This window comes from Mustela erminea, chromosome 7 (assembly GCF_009829155.1).
Source record: "Mustela erminea isolate mMusErm1 chromosome 7, mMusErm1.Pri, whole genome shotgun sequence".
Taxonomy (NCBI): domain Eukaryota; kingdom Metazoa; phylum Chordata; class Mammalia; order Carnivora; family Mustelidae; genus Mustela; species Mustela erminea.
In genome coordinates, this window is record NC_045620.1 from 104,849,942 (window position 1) to 104,874,258 (window position 24,317).

General features: G+C 50.6%; 1 protein-coding gene across 1 annotated transcript in view; it reads right to left on the bottom strand.

Annotated features, from left to right (window-relative positions):
• Positions 1–24,317, bottom strand: part of FBLN7 (fibulin 7) — a 47,993-nt gene that overhangs the window by 8,166 nt on the left and 15,510 nt on the right. Inside the window, exons 2-4 of the mRNA XM_032352762.1 lie at positions 16,872–17,031; positions 11,748–11,918; positions 943–1,068 (exon numbers count right to left, since the gene is read on the bottom strand). Of these exons, the coding sequence (XP_032208653.1) occupies positions 943–1,068; positions 11,748–11,918; positions 16,872–17,031 (457 nt within the window). The remainder of the gene's footprint in view (positions 1–942; positions 1,069–11,747; positions 11,919–16,871; positions 17,032–24,317) is intronic.

Below are 24,317 nucleotides of genomic sequence, written 5' to 3' on the forward strand. Positions count from 1 at the left end.
ACAGAGCCCCTATTCTCTGCATCCTGCTGTTAACCGCCCATCCCTCTTCCCACACGGAGATTACACAGAGAAATCCAGACAACCAGACAGGACACTCCAGGGTTTTCTGGCAAGGAAAGAGGACGCCTTTAGGATCTGACTTTTTTATATAGGAAGCACTAGTTACAGCATAGTGTGGGAACCTTCACAGATTACTTATCAGACTGTCTAGCCCTCTGCGAAACAGCCACTTTGTGCCCTCTAGACCTTCTGGCTAGGGCTGTATAGGGACTCAAGATGTAGATAATAAACTGACCACCAGGGGCGCCTGCGTGGCTCAGTCGGTTAACCATCAGTCCTTGGCCCAGGCCCTGATCTCAGGTTGGTAAGGTCGAGCCCTGCATCTCCCTCTGCCCGCTCATGCTCTCTCTCTCTCTCTCAAATAAATAACAATAAATAAATAAATAAATAAATAAATAAATAAATAAATAAAAATTAAAAAAAAATTTTTTTAAATAAGCTCACCACCAGTCAAGTGTCTAGTTGCACAGTTCTGCGGGTACTTGGGCTTGTATCAGTAACTACTGACTTTGCAGAGTGTGATGCGAGCGTTGGAAAGGAAGAGCCATTCTGCTGATCTGCAGAGAAGCTGCGGACCAAATGAAGGTGGAACAAGGAAGCCTCTCGGGCCGATTTACCAGTCTGGGGAGCTTCCACACTGGGAGGGGTCAGTCCCTCTACCTGCATTTTCTTCCATAAAAGCATCAAAACGCTGGTTACACAAAAGGGCCAAATTCCATCCCAGATAATCACCTCGGGGAACTGGAGGGATCAAGGGTCAAAAAGCCTTCTCTCCAGGTGCGGAACTGAGCTCCTGTCACATCTGCATTTGGTGACCCACGACCAGGGAGCTCCTCTCTCGGCAGCGGAACGTCCTCACCCAGCCCCACAGCAGCCACGTACCTGTCTGGGCCAGGTGCTGACAACGGCTCCCAGTCCTCCCTGGAGGACACATGCATTTGTACTGGTTGACTCCTTCTACACAGGTCCCCCCATTCTGACAAGGCTGGCTGGAGCATTCGCTGATGTCTAGGAAAAGAAATCATTTCCAGATACAAATAGGTGAGTTCTGATTCTAACCCAAACCGAAGCTGAGTTATCTTTCTTCACACGGCAGGATGACTTTGGTTTCTACTCACTTGCTTGGCCCTTGCCACTGCCCCAAGCCGCAAGAGCTGGGAGGGGGCTGAGGGCACTGAGCCGCCGTCCACCCACCACTCCGCAAGCCATGGAGCCTCTGGCACACACTGTGCTCTCTCCTGGAGCTCTGCCTGCAGGAGCTGGCCTGTCATCCAGCCATGCACCCCCGGAGGCCCCATTCCCTAATTTATAGGGTAGGCTGCCCCATGTGCCCACAATTTCTTTGAGTCAAACCAGACTGTCCCCCACAACTCTGCCCTTAGCAGCTGACACCCAGGAAGAGCACCTTTTTATTTTATTATTTTAAAGATTTTATTTATTTTTTTAGAGCACATCTGGGGGAGGGGCAGAGGGGGAGGAAGAGAGAGAATCCCCAAAAGACTCCACGCCCAGGGCAGAGCCCGATGTGGGGCTCGCTCCTAAGACCCTGAGGTCATGACTGGAGCTGAAATCAAGAGTTGGACCTGAACCAACTGAGCCACCCGGGCACTCCAGGAGGAACGCCTTTTGAATTAGAACCCAATTCAGGGGAGCTATAAGAAGGAGAGATGATGGTCCATCACAGTTTCCAGAGGAAGGGTAAACGAAGTCTCTCCAAGTTCCTACCCAGGAGCCCTCCCGTGCTCATTTCCTGTGTACCCAAGGAAGTCCTTCTTTGACTCTCGGACACTTCTTGAATGGTGGAAAAGGAAATAGTCCTTGCTCGTACACATGGCAGTCCTGTGGGAAAGCTATATATAGAAAGAGATTATATATTTTAAAAATTTAATAGGTTCCTCTCTGTGTGGTAGGATTCCAGGCAATTTTTCTTTATTTACACATTTTTGTACTCTTCTGTTTTTCTGCAACGGAGCTTTTCCACAATAAATTTTCTAATTAGAGAAAAAAATTTTTTTAAACCCTCAGGCCACATCTGCTTGTTATGAATCCTTAAGCTTTTTTTTTTTCCCCCCCCCAAGCCCAGCCTTAATGCACAGAGCACAGGCCCTTTCTTCCAAAGAGAGAATCCTGTTGGTTCACTGACTTGACCACAGCATCTCGGGAAAGGAAGCTGGAAACCTCTTCTTGCTGGCATAGGAGCATCCTTTCCTGCTGTATCTATCACGAGGAAGAAAGGTGCTTTGCTTCTGATGAGAACAGCAGCCTTGCTGTGGGTGGGTTGGCAGGGACTTCGGCGTCCTCAGCGCCGGGATGCTATATAGACTGTTGTATGGTTTCTGTTAGTCATGAAAGGACCCAGACCATCCAAATGCTGCTTATCCCTGGGGAAGGAGCCTTTTCAGCTTCTCAGTAACCTCAGCCTGGTTGTGCTCTCCCCATCTGTTCTGTTCTCAGATGACCGGTTTCCAGGAATGTGTCTGGAATGACACCGTACCCAAATGCCACAGAGCGTGGAATTTCTGTTTCTGCCCATTGTCCAGCCCCAGCATTGCTCACCTGCAGAGTCTGAGAGTGGGCAGACCACGAGGCCATGACATGGTGAGCCGAGAGCCAAAGAGGTTGAACACAAGTAGCTTTCAGTCTGGCCTCAGTGGGAGCCACACCATTGTCTCTCCCGTCTGGGCTTCCAGTGGAAGGGACTGGGCCTGGCTCTCTGGGGGCTGGGGGGTGGGTGGGAAGGGGGGTTTTGGGGGTAGTGTTACTTGCTCAACAGAGAAATGCACAGGTGCCCCAGGACCTTGGGCTCTGTCTCCCTGACTGGACCTTGTTGCCCAAGATTTTCATCTCTAGACAGGCTCCCCACAGACTCTTATCTCGGTGCGCTGTGAGAGGCAGCCGTTCCATGGCCTGACGTGCAGTCCTGGTGCCCCATCTGCGTCCTGACTGAAGTCCAGTTGTTACCCTCACATCTGTCCCAGGCTGTGCGATTTAGCTAAGTGCAGGGTAACTTCAGAGCTGTAAAGAGGGCGGAAGCTGAGGAGAGGCCGCCGAACTGAAATCCTGGCAAATGATTCTGTTTTAATCTGCTGTTCAGTGAGCGCTTACTGTCTCCCGGGAGCTGAGCTGCGTGTTTCACACGGACAATCTGCTTTTTTTCCCTTTTAGTTCTAATCCTTTCCTGCATTCTGTCATCTCGTTTCAGATTTTCCATTTCTCCAACCACCTCATCGCTGAGGCTTTCTAATTTTTATTTATGCTGTCCTTTCATAGTTTTTATCTTTTCCAAATTTCTTTCTGCTTGTTTGGAAATATTAAGTAATAGGTTTTCATCTGTTTCATGGTCATTTTCTGGCATTTCCTCATTGTCTGTAGACACTTTTTATTCTTTTTTTTTTTTTTCTTATAATTGTACGAGATTTGACAGAAGTCTGTTCCTCCCATTTAGGGGAAACAGGTTTTCCTCGATGGCCGGTCCAGCTTCCCAACGTGGTTGTTTTTAGTCTGGCTCAGGATTTCCCCGCATCAGCCCCCTTTGTGCTCCTCTTCTGCTTTCCCCTGGGCTGTCTCCTGCACTTGCACCAAATTTCTTCCCTGGGCTCCCTTTGGATCTTCCTCCCATTATAATCTCCTCAATACCGGACTTTGTCCTGGAAAGTCTCAAGAGATCCTATGGGCCAGGAGCACGCGCTCCAGCAACTGAGACTTCCTGTTGAAAAGCTGTGGCCTGTCCTTGAGAAAACTGGCCCAAGGAAAGCCAGAACTGGAGCAGATCCTATTAAGATGATTAGATTTCAAAGAAAAAGAAAAAAAAATCCTTTGGGCATCCAGGCAAAAAGACCGAGATCCTAATGATGACAACAGCAGGATCAGCCGTGACAGAAGACATGGAGACATATTTTACGTACTCAGGGAAAAAATATGTGAGCAGAGAGTTGGTGTCCAACCAAACTGGGGTCCGGTGGGGAGGTGGCCCATTTTCTGAAAGGGCAAGAACTCAGGTAATTGCTCCCAGTCCCTCTGGAGGAATAGGCTGGAGAGATGTCCATATGGGGACAGCAGTAGTCTCCCCGACGGCATCACAAGGAGGGCTTCCTGGCAGCGGTGTCTACCGCCATCTGACCAAACAAAACAAAAATCTCCCTTGGATCTGATCAAGGCTCTGGAGTTAGCTACCAGTTTATAAGAAATTCAGAGACCAGAAAGGTCTAAACTTGCAGTTATACAATAAGTAAGTACTGGGGACATGGTGTGCAGCATGGGGACTGTGGCTAACACTGATGTGTTGGTATCTAGGGAAGCTGTTAAGAGAGTAGATCCTCAGAGTTCTGGGGAAAATCCGTTTTCCTTCTTTTTCTTTTGGTACGTCTGTGTGAGAGGATGGACGTGAGCTAAACTTGGCCTAGTCATCATTTCACAATAAATGGAGGTTTGTGTCATTATGCTGCTCACTTTAAACTTAACACAGTGCTGGATGTCATTTACATGTCAGTGAAACTGGAGGAAAAAGAAAGAGATCAGAAGATCGCACTCAGTGACCCCTCAGGGATGTGGTTGGCAAAATCATGGCTGTGGGAAACAAACCATATTCTTCAATAAATAAAATGCAAAGGATTGAGGTGGGGTGGTGGGAGGAAGGAGGAGGAGGAGGAGACTGCATAGATTTTTATAAAAAAGGCATAAGAGACTGGCACTTGGATGGCTTAGTCCGTTAAGCCTCTGAGTCAATTTTGGCTCAGGTTGTGATTTCAGGGTTGTGGGATCAAGCCCTGAGTCTGGGTCTGTGTTGGGCATGGAACCTGCTTAAGAGTCTCTCTCTCCCTCTGCCCCTTCTCCCCTAATAGAAATAAAATAAAAAATTAAAAAAAAAAAAAAACACAAACTAGAGGCACATGGGTGACTCAGTTGGTTAAGTGTTTGCCTTCAGCTCAGGTCATAATCTCAGGGTCCTAGGATTGAAACCCAAATCGGGATCTCTGCTCAGTGGGAAGCCTGCTTCTTCCTCTCCTACTCCCCCTACTTGTGTTCCCTCTTCCGCCGTGTCTCTCTCTGTCAAACAAATAAATAAAATCTTTAAAAAAAAAAAACAAACCACAAACTTAAAAAAAATAAAATGGTGTAAAAGACATGTCAGCCAATTGTAAGTGTGACACTTGCTTGGATCCTGGTTTAATATTTTATTTATTTATTTGACACAGAAGAGAGAGAGATCACAAGTAGGCAGAGAGGCAGGCAGAGAGAGGAGGGAAGCAGGCTCCCCGTGAGCAGAGAGCCAGATGGGGGGCTCGATGCGGGGCTCGATCCCAGGACCCTGGGATCATGACCTGAGCCAAAGGCAGAGGCTTTAACCCACTGAGCCACCCAGGCACTGCCCTTGGATCCTGGTTTAACTGAAGTGTTAAAATCATGTGAGACAGTTGGAGGAATTTATACCCTGACTAGATATATAGATAATAAGGAATTTGCTATATTTGAGTATGTGAGGATCGTTATACTCCTCTACTTTTGTGCATTTGAAATTGTCCATAGTGAACAGTGTGTTAAGATTGCTTGTCTTGGGGGCGACTGGGTGGCTCAGTGGGTTAAGCCTCTGCCTTCGGCTTAGGTCATGTCTCAGGGGCCTGGGATCGAGCCCCGCATCAGGCTCTCTGCTCAGCAGGGAGTCTGCTTCCCTTCCTCCTCTCTCTGCCTGCCTCTCTGCCTGCTTGTGATCTCTGTCTGTCAAATAAATAAATAAAATCTTAAAAAAAAAAAAAAGATTGTTTGTCTTGGCATTATTTATGATTGCGAAAACCTGGACACAACAAAGGGATAGTTCAGTAAAATGTAGAATAGCCTTGGGGACACTCAGGTGGCTCAGTCAGTTAAGCATCTGTCTTCGGCTTAGGTCGTGAACTCAGGGTCCTGGGATCGAGTCCCAAATCGGGCTCCTTGTTCAGCAGGGAGCTTGCTTCTCTCTCTCTCTGTGCATTCTCTCCCTCTCTCTCTTCTCTCTCTCTAATAAATAAAATCTTTTTTTTTTAAGTGTAGAATAGCCCTTAGGAGCACGTGCTTCATAATCATTAAAGTTTATGCTTAAAAGAAAGCGTTAATGAAGATTTCCTTGTGGTAAGATCTATACACGGATGCCCAGAGAGAAGTCTGGAAGGAAATTCAATTTCTTAAACATAATCGCTCATGCATTCATTCGATCATTCAGCGAGTTAGCCAGCCAGTCGCGCAGTAACTACTAAGGGGCTAGCAGAGGAAGCTCTTTCTACTCAAATCCTTTTTTTCAAGTTCTCTGAGGAAGGACCTTGTAAGCAAAATGCCTTTTCGGAGCCCTCCATCCAGAGTCACAGCCCTGCTCTTCCAGTTTCCCGGGGTGCTCCTCCCGTCTCCCACGTCCTCCCTTCCCATCTGACTTCTCTGTGCCCTTCAGGTTGGGGCCACTTGTTTTCTATCTCTCCCCTCTCCTCACCGCTGCTCTTATGTGCATTTCAGTCCTGTCAGTAGGCCAGTAACTCCCAAGTGTGGGTGTCTCTCCTGTCCTCCCACTGTCCACCTGACTTCTCTGTTGGAAAAGGCAGTCTCAGGCCTGCAGTCTGAGGAGCCCCATTGGGCCGAAGAAGAATGAGCCTTGGGCCTGGACCGCTGCCTTGACATGGGGCCAAGAGCCCATGCCGCCTGTGCAGGGCTTACCCTCTCCTGGGGGAAGGGGCGGTCTCCTGTCCCTGATTCATGCTCTACGAGCTTTCTTCTGTTCTGCTCATGTGTGGATGTCAATAACCCTCAGCTTTCAATCTTTCAGCTCCATGAGAAGGGGCTGGAGTGTCCTTCCCTGCAGCACAAGGTGTCCCCCCACCCAGGAATTGCCCTGTGTCAGCTGCTGGCCTCCCTAACCGGCCCCCACTGCTGAGGGTGACCTTGCTCTGTCTCTTCCCTCCGTGAGCCGAGGGTTCCATCCAGTGTCTGACCATGCTGTGTTTTCCTGGGTAATGCCAGGACTAAGATGCCACGGGCAGAAGTGCCCAGAGTCCTCACTGGGACCAGTGACATGGTGTTCTGTTCGTTGCCCTCCATAGGTGGGATTAATGGGGCTCTGTTCCGATGTCCTACAGACGTTTTAACGTAACATGTCCAAAATGGAGTTCTGGTCAACCGCCCTCACACAGCTTGCTTGAAAACAAACCTACACTCATTGCTCAGTCTTCACGGGCTCTATAAATGACACCACGTACCCCAACATTCAAGCAGAGTCGGGGATCCCTGACTTCTCCTCCATGCATACGGCCCACGTGGGATGATGGTAAATTCCATCCGTTCTGTCTCTGGGTGTGCTTTCACTCTCCTCTGCCATCTCTCTCCGCTGGACTTCTGTAGCCCCTAAGTGGTTTCTCAGCTCCCTTCCTGTCCCCTCCAGCGCACTTTCCACACAGCAGCAACACACACGTCCAATTCCACACCTCTCTCCGTACACCTGTCTGTTGTGCTCCAGCTCCGATCCCGCCTCCCGCCCGGTCTCTGAGGCTGCATGAGCTGGCCTGTGTGTCTCCCCACCACTCCTTGGTCAGGCTCAGCTCGCACCTGCCCCAGCAGGAAGGCTCTATGCTTTCTCTTTTTGTTTCCGCAAGCATGCCAAATTCTCCCCTTCCTTAGGGCCTCTGCACATGTTACTCCCCTTCCTGGGACAGCGTCTTCCCCCTGTCATGCACCCCACCCCGCTCATCATGGGATGATGGACCCCGCAAGCCCTTCCACATCTCTGCATCCCATGACCGCCTCAGAGAGGCCCTCCCATGTTCCTGCCCCCACCATATACTTCTCAGCTCCTGCTTAGATCCCTTCAAGGCACGGATCCCAAACTCCTAATTTTTTACTTGCGCATTTGCCTGTCTGTTTTGCTTGTTTCCATCTTAGCAGGTGAGCCCCATGAGGTTGGGCGTGTCTCTTAGATTTGGCGTGAATCTCCAGCACCTGGCACAATCTTTTGTGCATAGCTGGTGCTCAATGAAAACTGGCTGAATGAATGAATAAAGGTCACAAAAAGAGGGGAGGAGGGGATGACTGCCAAAAACAAGTCTTTTTTCCCAGCATGGGAGTAAGGGAGAAAGTTATTTATTTCTCTCAAGTTTTTTCTTTGGTTACCAATGTTGTTAAAGGCCTGTGGCGATGGCTCTCCCAATGCAGAAAGCTTCAGCTCTTCAAAACATGCCCTTCAAAGAAAGAAAGGCGAAGAGGGAAATAATCCAGGGAGCCAAATGGCTGCTTTCCATTTTGGAGCTCTGGAGCCTACCTCTGCCCACAGGGCTTTCTAATGGCAGGATTATGTGAAACTTCCTTTTATGCCAAGTTGGGTTCATCACCTTCTTTCTGAGCAGCTGGCTGGGGATGGGGTGAGGGGCTGAATTGCTGCTAGAGCTTTCACTGGCACTGACATTTGGGGTCTTGAAACAAATCCCCTGTGATTAAGAAGATTCTTTTCCCTCTGTGGTCACGACACAATGACCACAAGACGGCGGATATGGAAAATGAAGCGGAGGCATGCATAGCTAAGATTCTAGGCCTCTCTGAGATGTGTATGCATGTGCGTGAGTGTGCGTGTGCATGTGTGTGTGTGTAGGTCACTGGATTGTTGAACCCCAGCTCATGTCCTGCCCACACTGCTAACACTGGAGGTCACCTTACAGGAGGTCACCCCGTAGCACATGGAAGCTCTCTTTCTCCCTCCTGACAGGTTTGGGTGGCATCCCTTTGAGGCTCTTACTGGAGATAGCATCCAGTAGTTGAGTAAATCCCTGCTGGGGACAGAGGTGTCCACACAGGCACCATCCACGAACCTGGGGAGAGGTCCTATGCTCGTATCTGTTTGAGCCCACCTCAGGGTGAACTCTCATGCTTTGTTTACACTTAAACAGATGACAAATACCTATCTGAGCTCTCCTTGTTCCCTGAGCCCATCTCTCCTGGAGTTTAGATAGTGAATCTGGTCCCAGTGAAAGTCCAGGGTGGGCTGCACCAAGCAGTCCTCAGGCAGGGGGGTCAGGGAAGAAGGACACAGGGCTAAGAAGGAGGCCGAGGGGGAGAGGAAAAAAGAACAAATGCAAATGTGGAAGGAGGTGGTAAGTTCAGGGGCGAGAGTCAGGAAGTGCACCACGTTGGACAATGAGGAAGGCTAGGAGACTTGCTGGTTGCACTTGGCCTTGGTCCTCCGGGAAAAGTCTGCTCTCCACATCTCAGGAAAGGAGACTGCCCAGTGGGGCTGGGTGTCCTGATCTTCAAGCTAAGCTGGCCCTCCCAAAATGTCCATGGGGGTGGAGGTGAGAGTGTGCAGGTCAGTGATCTGGCCGGGGTGGACACAGGCTCAGTCGGGCCACAGCCCTACTCTTGGCTTGCTGCAGGTTCGCATTCTGATTGGTGAGGGCCCAAAGTGCATCAGGGCTTCAAAATTTTCAATATCTTCTCCTTCTGGCAGTGCCAAGAACCAGCAGAGGGGTGTTTCTCCAGAATTAGTTAACGTCAGAATCGCATTGAAAATATAGATTGCCAAAGTCTCACCTACAGAGATCTCACCCAACACAATAGGTCTTTTGAGGCCTAAGTGCCTGCATTTTACAAGCTTTCTCGGTGACTCTGGAGGACCCAAAAATTGGAAAACCACGGCACACAAATCACGATGGGGTAGGACCCTCTTTTCCATGGAGGGGTCCTGCGGCGGGGAGACAAGGCGCCAACAGACACCTAATGCACGCATGAATAGACACCTAAGGCATGCCTGCTCCCGAGGGAGGCTGGCCCAGGATCCTCTGGGGGTGGGGGGCGTCCTAGTGAGCTGCTCAGATGGAGCTGGGCTGCGGGGAGCCTTTTGGGTTCCTAGCCTTATCAAGCCCCTATGCGTTCCTTTAATCAAGCCATTCCTTGTGACTACGTTCCCTAGCGTCTGATGTTTCTTACTCATTTACCTAAAAAGGCATTCTTTCAGCTCTCTCCTCTGATGAACTCATGTTTTCACTGAAACCACATCATGCTCACTGTAAATGCCTATCACGACTGAGGACAGACTACATGGACAATACCCGAGCAAGACAGAAAACAGCACACGGGCAACACGTGTTTGTGTGCACAGCACTGCTGGGGGAAGGGGCTGGGGCAGCCCGGCTGAAGAGCAGCGCGGCAGTGCTCGATTCAGAGGAAGTGAGCATGTGGCCAGCTGCCCTCAACTCCAAACCCAGAGAGACAGCCCCGGTGACAAAGAGGGGAGAGCAGAAGACCTTGCTGGCGCCGTTTATGGTGGTGGGAGTTGGCTGCCATCTGGGCAGCCGTGATCTGGGGCGTGGCCAAGTAGGCTGCAGGGGGCACCCCAGAAAGGATGATGCAGCCATCCGAGCACCTGAGAGCTGTGAGAAAGAAATCAACTGGGGTCCGTAACTCAATCTGTAATTTAAAAAATACAGACACCCAAAGCAATGACCATGAAATGCCATTGTGTTCCCACCTCGGCTGCCATAGCTTGTCCACCTGTAAGGTGATTAGCTTGGATGGAGGCTTTTCAGGGTCAAGGGTAAATCCAGATACTGGCATTTCCCCTGGCGTGCTTGCCAGCTACGCGGCTTCTATTTCTCTGCTGGTTCGCAGCTAGGTCTGAGAGCTGGTTATCGGCAATCAACCTTCAAACCTTTGTTTTTCCCAGGAGATGGGGAATGGAGGTCTAAATCCATGAATGTGGCTCTGGCTGCTGGGTCTCCACATGTCAAGCCACACAGTCTGTCTTTAGAGACGACAGGGGGCAGAAGGAGAGGGAGAGAGAGAATCTTAAGCAGGCCCCATGCTCAGTGTGGAGCCCAATGTAGGGCTTAATCTCACAACCCTGAATATCTTGACCTGAGCCAGAATCAAGAGTTGAACGCTTAACTGACTGAGCCACCCAGGCGCCCCAGATGATATATTTTCTAACGTTCCGTTATGTTTCCAAGTTCTTTATGCTCTCAAATCCTCTCTACGCCACTCTTGACAACATGCTTATTTACGTAACATTTGCATTTCCCTTTCAATTCTTGGGCTAAAATCATGAACATTCTGCCCCAGCAGGCCATCCTGTGAGCCCTGCTCTGAACATGACCGGCATCCATGACTTTCTGACCACAGACTTTTGACAAGCCTCTTTTGGTAGAGAATGCTAAGTCTGATTTTCCTCCACATCAAGAAAGCACAGTTGTTGAACCAAGCACAGACAGAAGAGAAACCTTTTCATGTCTACTCCCCATCCCCGAGGTCTCTCCTGGATCCTGTCTACACCAAGTTCCAGAGCAGACACAAAAGACACCCGGGAATGTCTTGAACCCTACAGGCCATCAGTGCTCTTGCAAACTACCGCCCCAGAACATCAGGAAGATCATATCACCAGTATCCGGAGGGAGGTGTGTAGGAGCACAGACTCTGGGGTCAGAATGTCTGGGAGTGAATCAGCTTAGCCTGCTCCCCCTGCTGGATGCTCCTCCACCTCTCCATGCCTCGATTTCCCCACATGCAAAACAAGACGAAATTGATGAGAGGGTTTGGCAGAGACCATGCAGGCCGGTCCAGGCCTGGCCCGGAGGTGAGTCAGCGGACATGTGGGCCACTATTCCGCAGTCGAGGAATGGCGGAGGAATCAAGCAGAACATGTCCTGTGGAATGACCCTTTTTATCCAGCAGAGAAGGAGGGTCTGTACCTCTACAGTGGGGCTGTTCCCCCCTCCAGGTGCCGTTGGGAAGACACACCATGCTGCTGGGCCCAACCAGCCGGAACCCAGGGTTGCAGGTAAAATGGACTTCATGATCCACCAAGTACTTGCTTCCAAACTTTCTGCCGTCTGGGGGGGCATTCAGAGCAGGGCAGGACACTGCAAGGACAAAACAAAGGACCATGGTCACTTAACATCTCTCTCAGTTCCAAGGCTTCTCATGTGTATGTGCTTCTGTGATGAGTGCCTTTTCCAGGCTGTGCACAGGGCTGGACACTTTTTTTTTTTTTTTAAGATTTCATTTATTTATTTGACACAGAGAGAGAGATTGAAAGAGAGGCAGTGAGAGCGGGAACACAAGCAAGGGGATGGGGAGAGGAAGAAGCAGGTTTCCCACAGAGCAGGGAGCCCAACCCGGGGTTGACCCCAGGACCCCAGGATCATGACCTGAGCCAAAGGCAGATGCTTAACAACTGAGCCACCCAGGAGCCCCAGGGCTGGACATTTTTAATGCTATGACTCACTGAATCCTCAAAGCACTCGTGGGCATGGGTGATACGTGCCCACTAGTGCAAGCAGAGCTGGCGTCTCAAGAGACACCGAGGGTTGGGTGCAGGGCCTGGCAGTGTGGAAGGGTCAGAGTTGGGACACCCGCCCCCCACCCCAGTTGCAGCTGGCCCACCCACTCTTGCCTCCCAGGAGCTCTAGCCCTCCTGGGTTTCTTAGGCCTTCTGAACAGGCCGGGGTCAGGCCCACCTCTAGGCCTTGGCTAATGCTCTTTTCTTGGCCTGGAATATTCTTTCCCCAGAACGTCCTCTCTCTGGCTCCTTCTCACTCTTCAGGTCTCAACTCGATTGCTACCACCTCCCAGAGTGTTCTCTGGCCCCCTCACTTATCTAAAACCTCCTCAGGCCGTCTCTATCCCCTTGAACCTTGCTTTCTTCTTAGCATATGTAATTATGGGAGTCGTCTTCTCGACGTATTTGTTTCCACACTTGTTGTCAGTGTTCTCCCTCCAAAGGCAGCGCAAGAAGGTAGGGACCTCACGTGGCTTTGCATCCCTGATGAGGCCCTAGCACCAGCCCTGAGCCTGACACACAGTGAGTGGCTGATAAATAATTCTTGAACAAATGAACGAATGAAACATTTCTTTATTGAGCAGCTTACCATGTGCCAGGCAGTAGATTAGGTGCTTGGGATAGTGAACAAAACAGCAAAACTCAGCTCTCAGGAAGCCCCCTTCTAACAGGGGTGCCCACCAATGACGAAGATTCTCCATAAGCAGATGGCAGAGTGTGCTAAGAGGTGGTAAGTGTCATACAGAAGATACGGTAGGGAGTAGTGTTGGGGACGCCAGGGGAGGGGGCCCATTTTGAATGTGGTGGTCAGGGTAGGCTTCATGGGGGCAGAGTTGAAGAAATGAAGGCATAAGCCTGCAGATATCTGGAAAGGGCAGAGGGAGCAAGCTGGTGCAAAGGCCCTGTGGTAGGAGTGTGCTGGCAGGTCTGAGGAATATCAAGGGCAACACAATGGCTGCAGTAGAGACTAGCTGGAAAGCAGTTGGGGATGAAGTCAGAGAGGCATCAGGGAGCCCGCAAGGGTGTGAGCCAGGGCAGGAAATGGCCAACTTCCATGGGAACGGCAGCAGCGGGCTGCAGCCTGAGCGTGAAGTGTCAGGTGTAAGGCAGGAAGAAGAGGAGGCAGAAGCCGGAGATGAAGGTAGTGTGGACCAGGGCGGGAGCTGGGAACAGAGATGGGGTGAGGGGGAGGCTGAAACACTGGCTGTGCCACAAAGGCAGAAACGAGTGGATTTCCTGAAGGCATGCCGCTGGCTGCGGGGAGACAGAGGGCCTCCCCACTCCTCCTCTCCCTGCGGCGGGCTGCCTCCCACAACCAGCATTCGTTGTGTCAAAGTCCCAAAGGTGGGACAGCTTGGATTTGGATCTTGTTTAGTTGGCAATTCAGAGCCACTTCTAAAATGCCTTTTTGGTTTTTTTGTTTAAGATTTTATTTATTTATTTATTTGAGAAAGAGAGAGAGCACAAGTGAGAGAGAGCCCACGAATGGGTGGTCAGGAGTGAGGGGAGTTGGGGTGAGAGGAGCGGCAGAGGCAGAGGGAGAAGAAGGCTCTCCCCTGAGCAGGGAGCCTGATGCGGGGCTCGATCCCAGGACCCTGAGATCATGACCTGAGCCAAAGGCAGACGCTTAACCGACTGAGCCACCCAGGTGCCCCTACAATGCTTTAAGGTTAAGTTCCAAGTGTCATTTTGAAAATGCTCTTGGGTTTTAGACTGCTGGGAAAGAGGTGACGGTTGCAGCGAGCTGCAGTGAGTGACGGGAGAATCACTCACCGTCGACCATGAGGGGACCGTCTGATCACCAGACGGTGATCAGGAGGCACCCTGGACCCTGACGGGCTACCCCTGTCCCAGGCAGGCTGGCCTGTGCGGATGGGCATGAGCTGGCCCCTCCGAGGACTCGCAGTGCCCTCTGGTTACCAGGGGACCACTGCCACACCCCTTTCCTTTAGTAAACCTGCAACAGGGCACGCAGTGATAAACACTCTGTGAGATGGAAGCGACTGAGCTCACGTCCCCGTGCGGGCCTTCTCCCAGGCTGCGGCCTCAGTCCCTGCAAATAGCTTCATAGCTCTTTTCCAATAGCAACTACTTTATTGTGCAGAAAGGGATTTCGGATGCTCAGGGTGGCGGGGGTGGGGGAGGCGCTACAGGGAGGGGGTAGTGTCTCTCTGGGGAATGAAAAATCTTTAAAATCTTCCAAAAAGAAATTCTACCTGCTGGAGCAACTCACAGGTGAATCATAACCTGAGTAAAGGCAACAGCACTGGGCACACAGTAGGTGCTCAGTATATGTTAGTGGAGTTAACAAATGGGTACAGACTGATGAAAAATCAGTTTGCAGTCACTTCTCAGGTGGGAGCAATGGGCCTCTGTCCAGTGAAAGGATGTGTCCTTTGGCTGGTTCACAAGGAGCAGGACGTGGTGAGGCTCCAGGGTAGAAGCTCCCTCACCTTCTGGAATGAGGTTACTGTGTAAGGCACGAGCTCAGCAGTGAAGCGATCCTAGAGATTCGGGAACATGGAGGGAATGAGACTGCCGGGGTAAAGCCCTGACGCTGATCGGGTGTGATTTTCCCTAGAGAGAAAGGCTGGGAAAATAGGAGGGCGATTCCCAGAAGCCAGAAAGAGGAAGGCCAAGAATTCTCCAGAACTAGAAAGTATTCTTTCTGGCTCCCTGCATATGCCCTTTAAAAAAAAAAAAGAAAAAAAAAAAGTGAAAGATCATTTGCCTACAACCTGCAAGCTTCTGGCTACTCTGGGTATAGGCCCAGCACCCCCAGCCCCGAACCTGCAGTGGAAACCCTGACAGCTGCTCGCCTCCATGTCCAGCCCAGGGGAGAGGCAGCAGCACTGTGGCAATATCTAAAAAGAGAATTGGCCATTAAAAAAAATCTCATATGGTTCAGGGAAGAAAGACCCTGAATCTGACACTGAGAGGATCAGTAATGTCACAACAGCTACCTGTCTGTCTGTTCCAGCAGACAGAGGTCTCTAACACAGGAGGGGCGGTTTTATGAAGGATCTCTTGCAAGTTCTTCTTGGAAGCTTCCAGGGACCCTAGGAGCTGTGATCCTGAAAAAGCAGAAAGGCTCCATGCATTTGAGCCTCTAGCAGGAACAAAAAAAAAATGCAAATCTAATACCTGGTGCTGCTAACTCAACTTCTCTTGGCCTCAGTTTCTGCATCTGTAGCATAAAGGAAGGATATCCTGCCTGCCTCTTGGAATCTGGCTGCCATGAACCGCCCTGCAGGCCAGGGCCTCAGGTTGCCTTGGAAAGTGTGAGGACACTGGTGGGTCAGCCTAGCTCTGCACCGGGGGAGCCAAGGAAAACAGCAGCCGCCAGCTTAGTGCTGGTGAGACTCCAGATCTGCTACCAGATCCCGAAGGGGTAGGAAATCCACTGTCTTCTCCAGAAAACTTCATCTCACACCACAAACACCACAAGGAGGGCCCTTGATAGATGTGTCTGAAGTGAGTATAGGACATCAGATATTCCCTAGGTTGTCCCCCTGACCCCTGTGACCCTGAGGAGAAGCCACCTGGAGGCCAGGTGGAAGAATCTAGTCACCCGTGCAATGGCCCCATGGTGAAAGCTGTGACTGGGACCACCAGGGAAATGCCCTCTGTCTCTCAGAGTCCTACCCTCTGGGAGGGAGTCTAGGGACCCACAGGAACCTCAACGAATGGGAACTGGCCTGAGCAGCAACCAGTCTACCCACCACCACCACCAGTCGGGGGGCTCACGTCAGAGGACTGTCATGCCTGAGAAACTGACGCCAATGTTGTTTCATGGGCTGTGGCAGGCGTGCCCCACTGGTGCGGGACGTTGGTGGAGGGCAGGTCATGTGTGTGTTTGGGGAGGGAACTCTCTGTGCTTTCCATTCAGTTCTGCTGGGAATTTTAAAATGCTGAAAAAAATAGTCTATGAACTTTAAAAAAAAAAAAAAAAAAGGATGCCTGGGTGGCTCAGTCGGTTAAGCGTCTGCCTTTGGCTCTCAGGTCATGATCTCAGGGTCGTGGGATCAAGTCCCGCATCAGGCTCCCTGCTCAGTGGGGAGCCTGCTTCTCCCTCTGCCTCTGCCTCTTCCCCTGCTTGTGCTCTCACTCTGACAAATCAATAAAATCTTTAAAAAAAAAAAAAAAAGGAACCAACCCAAGTCCACCTGGGTGGGGACAGGGAAGGGGAAAGCCGCTCAGGCTCCAGGAACCGTGGCTCTCGACAGTTCTGTAAGGACATGTGGAGGAATGTTATCAAGCCTAGAACAAACAGGTCTGAGAGGAACTGGGTGACAGTCAGATGGGGGAGAGGAGAACCAGCAGATGCTCTTTACGTCCTCCCCCCATGCTCCTGACCAGCCGGGATGGACAAGTGTCTCCGCCCACCACCACGGGAGGCCAGGCAGGGGAAGGCCTGGGGGTCTACTCCGGGACAGGGGCAGGTGTGGGCGGGGGTGGAGGGGTTGGGGAGAGAACCCACAGGGAAAGGACCTGCATGCCCAGCAGCCCCAGCAGCATCAATGCAGGGACCCACCTGGGGGGGAGTCCGGGCCCGCTCTGGCCACCGAGTGGTGCAGCGCCGCCAGCTGGCTCTTCATGCTGCGGAAGCCCTCGGCGAAGCGGGTCTCCTGCCCCTTCAGCACCTGCTGCAGCTGGCGGATGGCCGTGAGGAGCTGCTGTTTGTTGAGACAGTTCTGGGGAGAGAAAGGGTCAGCACCGCCACCGTTGTGGCTGCTCTCAGCTCCCGGCAGCCACCCAGGCCCCTGGGCCCCCGATGGCCCCCGCAGCCTCACCAGGCACCCCGACACCCGGGGCTGAGTCAGGTCACCGGAACAACGCTCCCCCGGAGCCCACAGATCACGGCGCCAGCTCGCCTCCCAACAAAAACAAAACTCCTGCTTTTCAGAGTCAAGGGCAGAACCCACGATTCTGAGCCACTGGGTGATTCAGCAGTTCATTCCACCCACAGTGACTTATCATCAGTCTGTTCCTTCAAAAGACTCCCTCATTCTTCGCTGGGAATCTGTGCTCTGAGATCTGGGCTTGGTGACCTCGTTCCTTCTTTTTCTCTTGGACATTGTTAAAAACAGCTGGATGATAAAGCATATAAAACGGAGAAACAGGAAGGCTCCATGCTTCCTGTACTTTTAAAAATGGAACAAGGCAAAGATGCAAGAACCTCGGTAAAGGTAAAGAAGCGTTCGGTGACAGTCAACGCCCCGTTCCGACCGTCTGGAAAAAGCTTTAAAACCAGAACAAGGTGGGGCACCTGAGTGTCTCAGTGGGTTGAGTGTCTGCCTTCGGCTCAGGTCATGATCCCAGCGTCCTGGGATGAGCCCCGCATCGGGCTCCCTGCTGGGCGGGAAGCCTGCTTCCCCCTCTCCCTCTGCCTGCCGCTCCCCCTGCTTATGCTCTCTCTCTCACTCTCTCTCTCTCTCTGTGTCAAATAAATAAATGAAGTCTTTGGGGGGAAAAAAGAAAAAATTAAATTATCATGCTTATCATGATAAAGACTACCTCACTTAAAGGAACACCCAGCATCACACTTAGTGATAAATATCTCCAGCTTTCCGGTCTCAATTACCTTTAGGAGCCAGGACTTGAAAAGGAGTAAAGAACGGGGTGAACACAGTAGGCCCTTGGCCTTGGTTGGGGAGGGGGAGTCCCCTGGGGCCCGTGCATTACCTCGGCAGAGCCTTGCCTAACCTGACGCCCATCACCTGCACAGAACGAAGGAGAACATCAAGAAGTTAATGAGGGCAGTCTGCGACAGGCTTATGGATCATTTTTAATTTTCTTTTTTATACCCCATTTTTTTTTCTATGAGTCCTGGTTTTTATCGTGTGTTTTTTTTTTTTTAAGATTTTATTTATTTATTTCAAAGACAAAGATCACAAGTCAGACAGAGATCACAAGTAGGCAGAGAGGCAGGCAGAGAGAGAGGAGGAAGCAGGCTTTCCGCAGAGCAGAGAGCCCGATGCGGGGCTCAATCCCAGGACCCCAAGATCATGACCCCAGCTGAAGGCAGAGACCTTAACCCACTGAGCCATCCAGGCGCCCCAGTTTTTATCATTTTAAAAAATTTTTCTAAAAGGCAGCAGGGTGGCTGGGAGTCACATGGCCGCCGCAGCCTCTGGAGGCTTCCAGGCTCGCCAGTGGGGCACTGCCGCCGCGGTCTCCCAGGGAGGCTGCCAGGCCGCTGCTGCACCTTGGGGATTTCACCAAACGGATGACTCACTGCCCTGATTCAATGGATGCTTTTGACACAGCTGAATCCCCAGTTGCCCCTGGACTCGTTAATCCATGGGGACTCCTTGGCCTCCACCCTACCAGGGCCTGACTGGGCCTAGCCCCAAATGTAACTGCTGGGAAGAGAAGTTTTCTTTGTTTTCCTTCTTTCTCCCCCATTGTGGTCCTTCCCATGCAGGTTTGGGGGTGCCGGGGCAGCGACCTCCTGCCATCTATCCTCTACCGGCCCACCCAGACCTGATTCCCCACATCCACATCCCCTCCCTTAAAGAGGAAAAAAGAAGAAGCTGCTTATACACTTGATCTTAGCCAAAAGGCTGAGATGTGATGAGAAGTGTTTTTTCATAGATGGTTTTGTGACTTGTGTGTAATTTACATTTGTGAGTTCATCACAGTTTACAAAGCTAAGTCTGCTTCAAAGACTACTGCTGGCTGGGAGCAACCCTGTGAGGGCCTGGGGCGGTCTCTCTTTCACAGATGAAAATGTACAGGCTGAAAGTCGAGCGACATTCCCTACCTCACGCCACTTAAGAGTGATAGAGCCGAAATGGGAACCCTAGTGACTTCCATCCCAGAGTCACCAACCCAACCCCCAAACCCCAGTGGGGCTGTAGGGGCCCCAGTGGACTGTCTTAAGCCCTGTCTCATTTGTTCTTCACACATCCCTCTGTGGTGAATGCTCTCACTGATTAATTTGTACTAGCAATTGATAACGGTATGACCCAAGCAAAATATCCCTCAGGCTCAGACTTCGGACTCTTGTGCAAGTGGCAGGTGAGGGAGCATGGCAGTGGGGGCAGGCTGTGGGGAGGGAGTGGAGGACACATCTCTGACCACATTCAGCCAGTCCAGCAGCTGCCTCCCTTTCGTATAAGGTGGCCAGGGCTCTGACAGCTGGGAGTGGGTTCCCTGGGCCACAGTTGCCCTGGGGGACACAGAAGGGCTACATTTTGAAGTGCGGGCTAGGAGACCAGTGCCAAGACCTCTGCTAGGAGCCCAGGGGTGGTGCCATGGGGCTCCAGTAAGTAGAGAAAGAAGGTCAGAGTATGTAGAGGGAAAGAGGCCTAGGTTCCACTTGGCCGCTGAGCAGCCAAGTGTGTCCAACTAGCTCCTAGGCCCAGGCACAGCCATCCTCTGCTTCTAGTGACCCTTTCCCGAGCCCTTCCCAGCCCCCACAGTGGACAATAGGCGCCAACCTCCCAGGGCTCATTACAGGTGAGTTGTGCTTACCCGGCCGGCCACAATGGAAAAACCTTCAAGACCAAGCACAGTAGGGCAGCATCCCAGCTAGGGAGGGCAAAGGCAGGGTTTCAGGCAGACTTGCTGAGGCAAGATCTCAAAAGCCTGGCCCATCCCTGCCTGTAATCTCACAGGGGTGAGGCTCACAGGATTCAGTAGGTGTAAGAAAGAACTTTGTGAGCCCAGAAATAAACCCATGCACTTGTGGTCAATTAATTTTATGATAAAGAAGGTAAGAACACACAATGGGGAAACAACAGCATCTTCAATAAGTGGTGTCTGGAGAACGGGACAGCCACGTGTGAAAGGACGGAACTAGACCTCTATCTTATAGCAAACACAAACACTAACTGAAACTGGATGAAAGACTTGAACATAAGACCTGAAACCCCCAAACTCTTAGAAGTCAACATAGGGGATAAGCTTCTTGACATCATTCCTGGCAATGATTTTTTGAACTTAACGCCCAAAGCAAAGGCAAAAAAAAGGCAAAAATAAACAAGCAGGACTACATCAAACTAAAAAACGTTAGCATAGCAAAGAAACCCATCAACAAGATGAAAAGGTAACCTAGAGAATGGGAGAAAAAAAATTTTCACATCATCTATCTGATGAGAGGTTAATATCCAAAATATGTAAAGAACTCATTTAATTCGATAGCAAAAAAAATCTAATTAAAAAATGGACAGAGGAACTGAATAGACATTTTTCCAAAGAAGACATCTGGATGGCCAAGAGGTACATGAAAAGATGCTCAACATCACTCATCTTCAGGGACACGCAAATCAAAACCACAGTAAGATATCACCTCACACCTGCCGAAGGGCTAGTATCAAAAGGACAAGAAAGAACAAGTATTGGCGAGGATGTGGAGAAAAGGGAACCCTCGTGCACTGTTGGTGGGAATGCAAATTGGTGCAGCCACTGTGGAAAACAGTATGGAGGGTCTTCAAGAAATTAAAAATGGAACTACCACATCACGCAGCGATTCTATGTCTGGGGATATATTCAAAGGAAACAAAATCACTCTCTTGGAAAGACATCTGGAGCCCCGTGTTTGTTGTAGCATTATTCACACTAGTCAAGATATGGAAGCAACCTCAGTGCACACCAATGGATGAAAGGATTAAAAAAAAAAGTGGTATATATAAACAATGGAATATTATTCAGCGATAGAAAAGAAGAAAATCTTACTATCTGAGACTAGCTACGGCTAGACCTTGAGGGCATGATACTAAGTGAAATAAGTCAGACAAAGACAAATGCTATATGCACTCACTTATATGTGAAATCTAAAATACCAAACTCACAGATCACAGCAAACGGACAGGTGGTTGCCTGAGTTGAGGGGTTCGGGGGTGGAGGAAATGCATGGAGGGGGTCAGAAGGAATAAACCTCCGGTTATAAGGTAAATCAGTTCTGGAATGTAATGTACAACATAGTGACTATAGTTAGCTGTACTGTATTGTATTTTTGAAAGTTGCTGAGAGAGTAGATCTTCAAAGATCTCCTCACAAGAGAAAAACAACCTGTAACAATGTAAGGTGATGTTAATGTACTGTGGTGATTATTTCACAGCACAGATACATAAATCAATATATGTCAATATATCGTCGATTGATATAGATGTCAATCATAGCTCAATAAAACTAGAAAAAAATAAAAGAAATAAAGTTCCCAAGAATTAAAAGAGAGAGAGAAAAAGAGATCCTTCTGCTCTTGGCAAGCCAGGGTGCCAGAGTCAGGGCGAGGGAGGGTGCCAAGGAACAGAGAGAATTCTGGCCTTTTGATATGAGGTTTGCTGGGTCTGTGTGGTGGTTGCTACTAACATGGGAGTTCCTTATTCCCAAAGTGCTAGAAATGGATACTTTGAGACCCACGCTCAGGATCCGTCACCTGGAGTGGGACTTGGGCACAGGCTATAACTGGGTTCATCTGCAGAGTGGGGTGCAGTACAGAACCCTCACAGACCGAGTCCTCGAGAGGTCTGCATTGTGGGAACAAAAGAGGTCATTGGAAGGGACTGAGAAGCTACGTGCTTCCCCTTTCCAAACCGAGAAACCTTTATCCTTTTGCTCGATCATAAAAATAAGACACGCTCCCTGCCACACGGTTCAAATCCTGAAAACACACCAAAACAAAGAACAAGTCCCATACTCAAATTGCTAACTTTTGGGTTTTTTTTAAAACTGTTGGATCAAACACGCACATACACATACCAGCCTCATCTCATGAACCCTGGACCACAGAACGAGGGTTCTAGATCAGCTCTTCCTTCTCCCCACCAGGGCGTGGCCTTGTTTCCATGCCAACAAGCACAGTAACTCATAGGACCCAGGGCCTCCATTCCACTTCTGACCCCTGTGCTCTTCCCAGTCTGGGGGAAGGGACTCCATTTGTCACCCCTACCCCATCCTGCTCTGGGCCACCAGAAGCAGCGGCATGGGAAACAAGTCATTTCCTCTTTGTCCATGTAGCCCTTGGTAAGGCTGATCCGAGAGGACCCACAAGGGCCTCCGGGGCTGGGGGGGACAGGAAGCAGGCCCCACCTTCCATATCACCCACCTGTACTGAAGCCTGGTCCTCCCACCGCAACGGCTGGCTTGGGGCAGCCCCTGCCCGTCTCAAGGTCTCAGACCCCAACCGTAACAACCACCACAGGCTCCGTGTGCCCTTTCACAGCCAACCTCCCATTCGGTGGGAAAGCTCACCAAAGCCACGCCTGGGCAAAGGTCAAATCCAGATGGGGCTAGTGAGGTCGCCATGCTAGGAAGGAAGGGTGAAACCCAGAGGCTGACAAAGTTGCCACATCACGGCCCCAACTTTCAAAGGCCTCTTCCAGGGCCCCTCGGGGTGGGGGGCCTCATTTTTAATATTTTTCTTGAAGAGATCCCCTCAACTGGCGTTAAGTTTCCATCCCTTCAAAATCTGGCTCCACGCCTGGCTTATGCCTTTGACAATAAATAACAAAAAATAGTTTCCATTTCTTTGGGTTAATAACCTTCTTTGAAATGGAACCAAGAAGAGACATGCAGTGAAACTCTTCAACCTTTGAGAAGAAAAGACCAGGATTTACGGCGTGTGAGATCAAACCCTTCGAAGGGGCGGGCACTTCACATCACTCAAGGCCCATGGCAATATTTGCAGAGAAGGTGTGAGCCAGTGAAGGAGGTACCAACTGAAGTCACCCCACCTAGACCTTCCCAAGCTGGGGTGGAGGTGGCATAGATGATTCTGAAGCACACGGGCCAGTGCTGAGAGCTGGGAGGGTGGAGGCATTGGTCCAAAGGCTCTTGGAAGTAACACAGTCACAAAATTATGCTCCACACATCCTGCCGCCCCAGGGAAATCTTGCCCACCTTCCCCCCAACCCATTCTCTCATAATATTGACTCCAGAGGATCTAATGGACACTCCTCAGAGCTCACGACTCTCCCTTTCTCGGAGACTACCTAATGCCCTGGTAGAGGTTGCCTTCAGAGCCATTGTAGACCTCAGGACCTTACCTGCCAGGATAGACACAGATGAAGACATTATGCACCCCTTGCCCCAGCTCACTCTGTCACCATGACGGAACCCAGTAGGCCTGACCCCTGCCACTGCACGCAGGCCTTCCAGCTACATGGGTTCAATTTATAAATGAAAGTGAAGACCCAGATTTGGCTCTCAAGGCACCTGAGGGCACGGGCGAAACTCCAGAGTGTGCATGGTGGGGGAGTGGAGGTCCTTGAGGCTTTTGTTCTCATGTGGACCTGGCTTGGTGGTCTTCCTTACAGTGGCAGTACTGACACAGTGACAATTCCCAAGTGCCCCTCAGTGACAGTAGCTTCTGAGACCCCTCCAGGCGACCGCGGATGACCCCTCAGACCTCAGAGGGGCTGTCTCTTGAGCTGGTTTCTTCTAAGCCACAGCTATGTGTCCTGTCAGCATTTTGTTAATGGAAACACAGATGTTTTGATGCCTTTTAGGTCTAGGAAAGGACGGAGCACCCTTGCCAAATGTGTGCCTGCTGGCCAAGGCTCGAAGCCCTCCATGTCTGAGTCATGTCGGGTTCGTGCATGCTTGTTCTCCAGAAGTTATTTTAATTTTCAGCCAAGTCAAAAGCGCCTTATAACTCCTTCAGCCTCTCTCGCCTCCGTGACCTTGACCCAGCACTCAAGAAGAGGAGAAAAAGTGGTTACTTCTGGAGGAAGTGAGAGAATTTTGCCCGAGGACCTGCTCGAGGCCCTTGTATTCGTCAGGGTTCTCTAGAGAAACAGAACCAATGGGATGCGTGTTGTGTATGTGCCCATCCTATTGAGAGGGACGGAGGATAAGAGGCAGATTTATTTTAAGGAACTGTCTCATGAAGTCATGGGGCTGAGAAGTCAAAATCTGCAAGGCATGTGGCAGGCCGGAGACCCAGGGAAGAGCTGATGCAGCCTGCATCCAAAGGCAGTCTGGAGGCAGAACTCCTTCCAGCTTGGGGAGGATGGGTCTTTTGGCTGTGGCC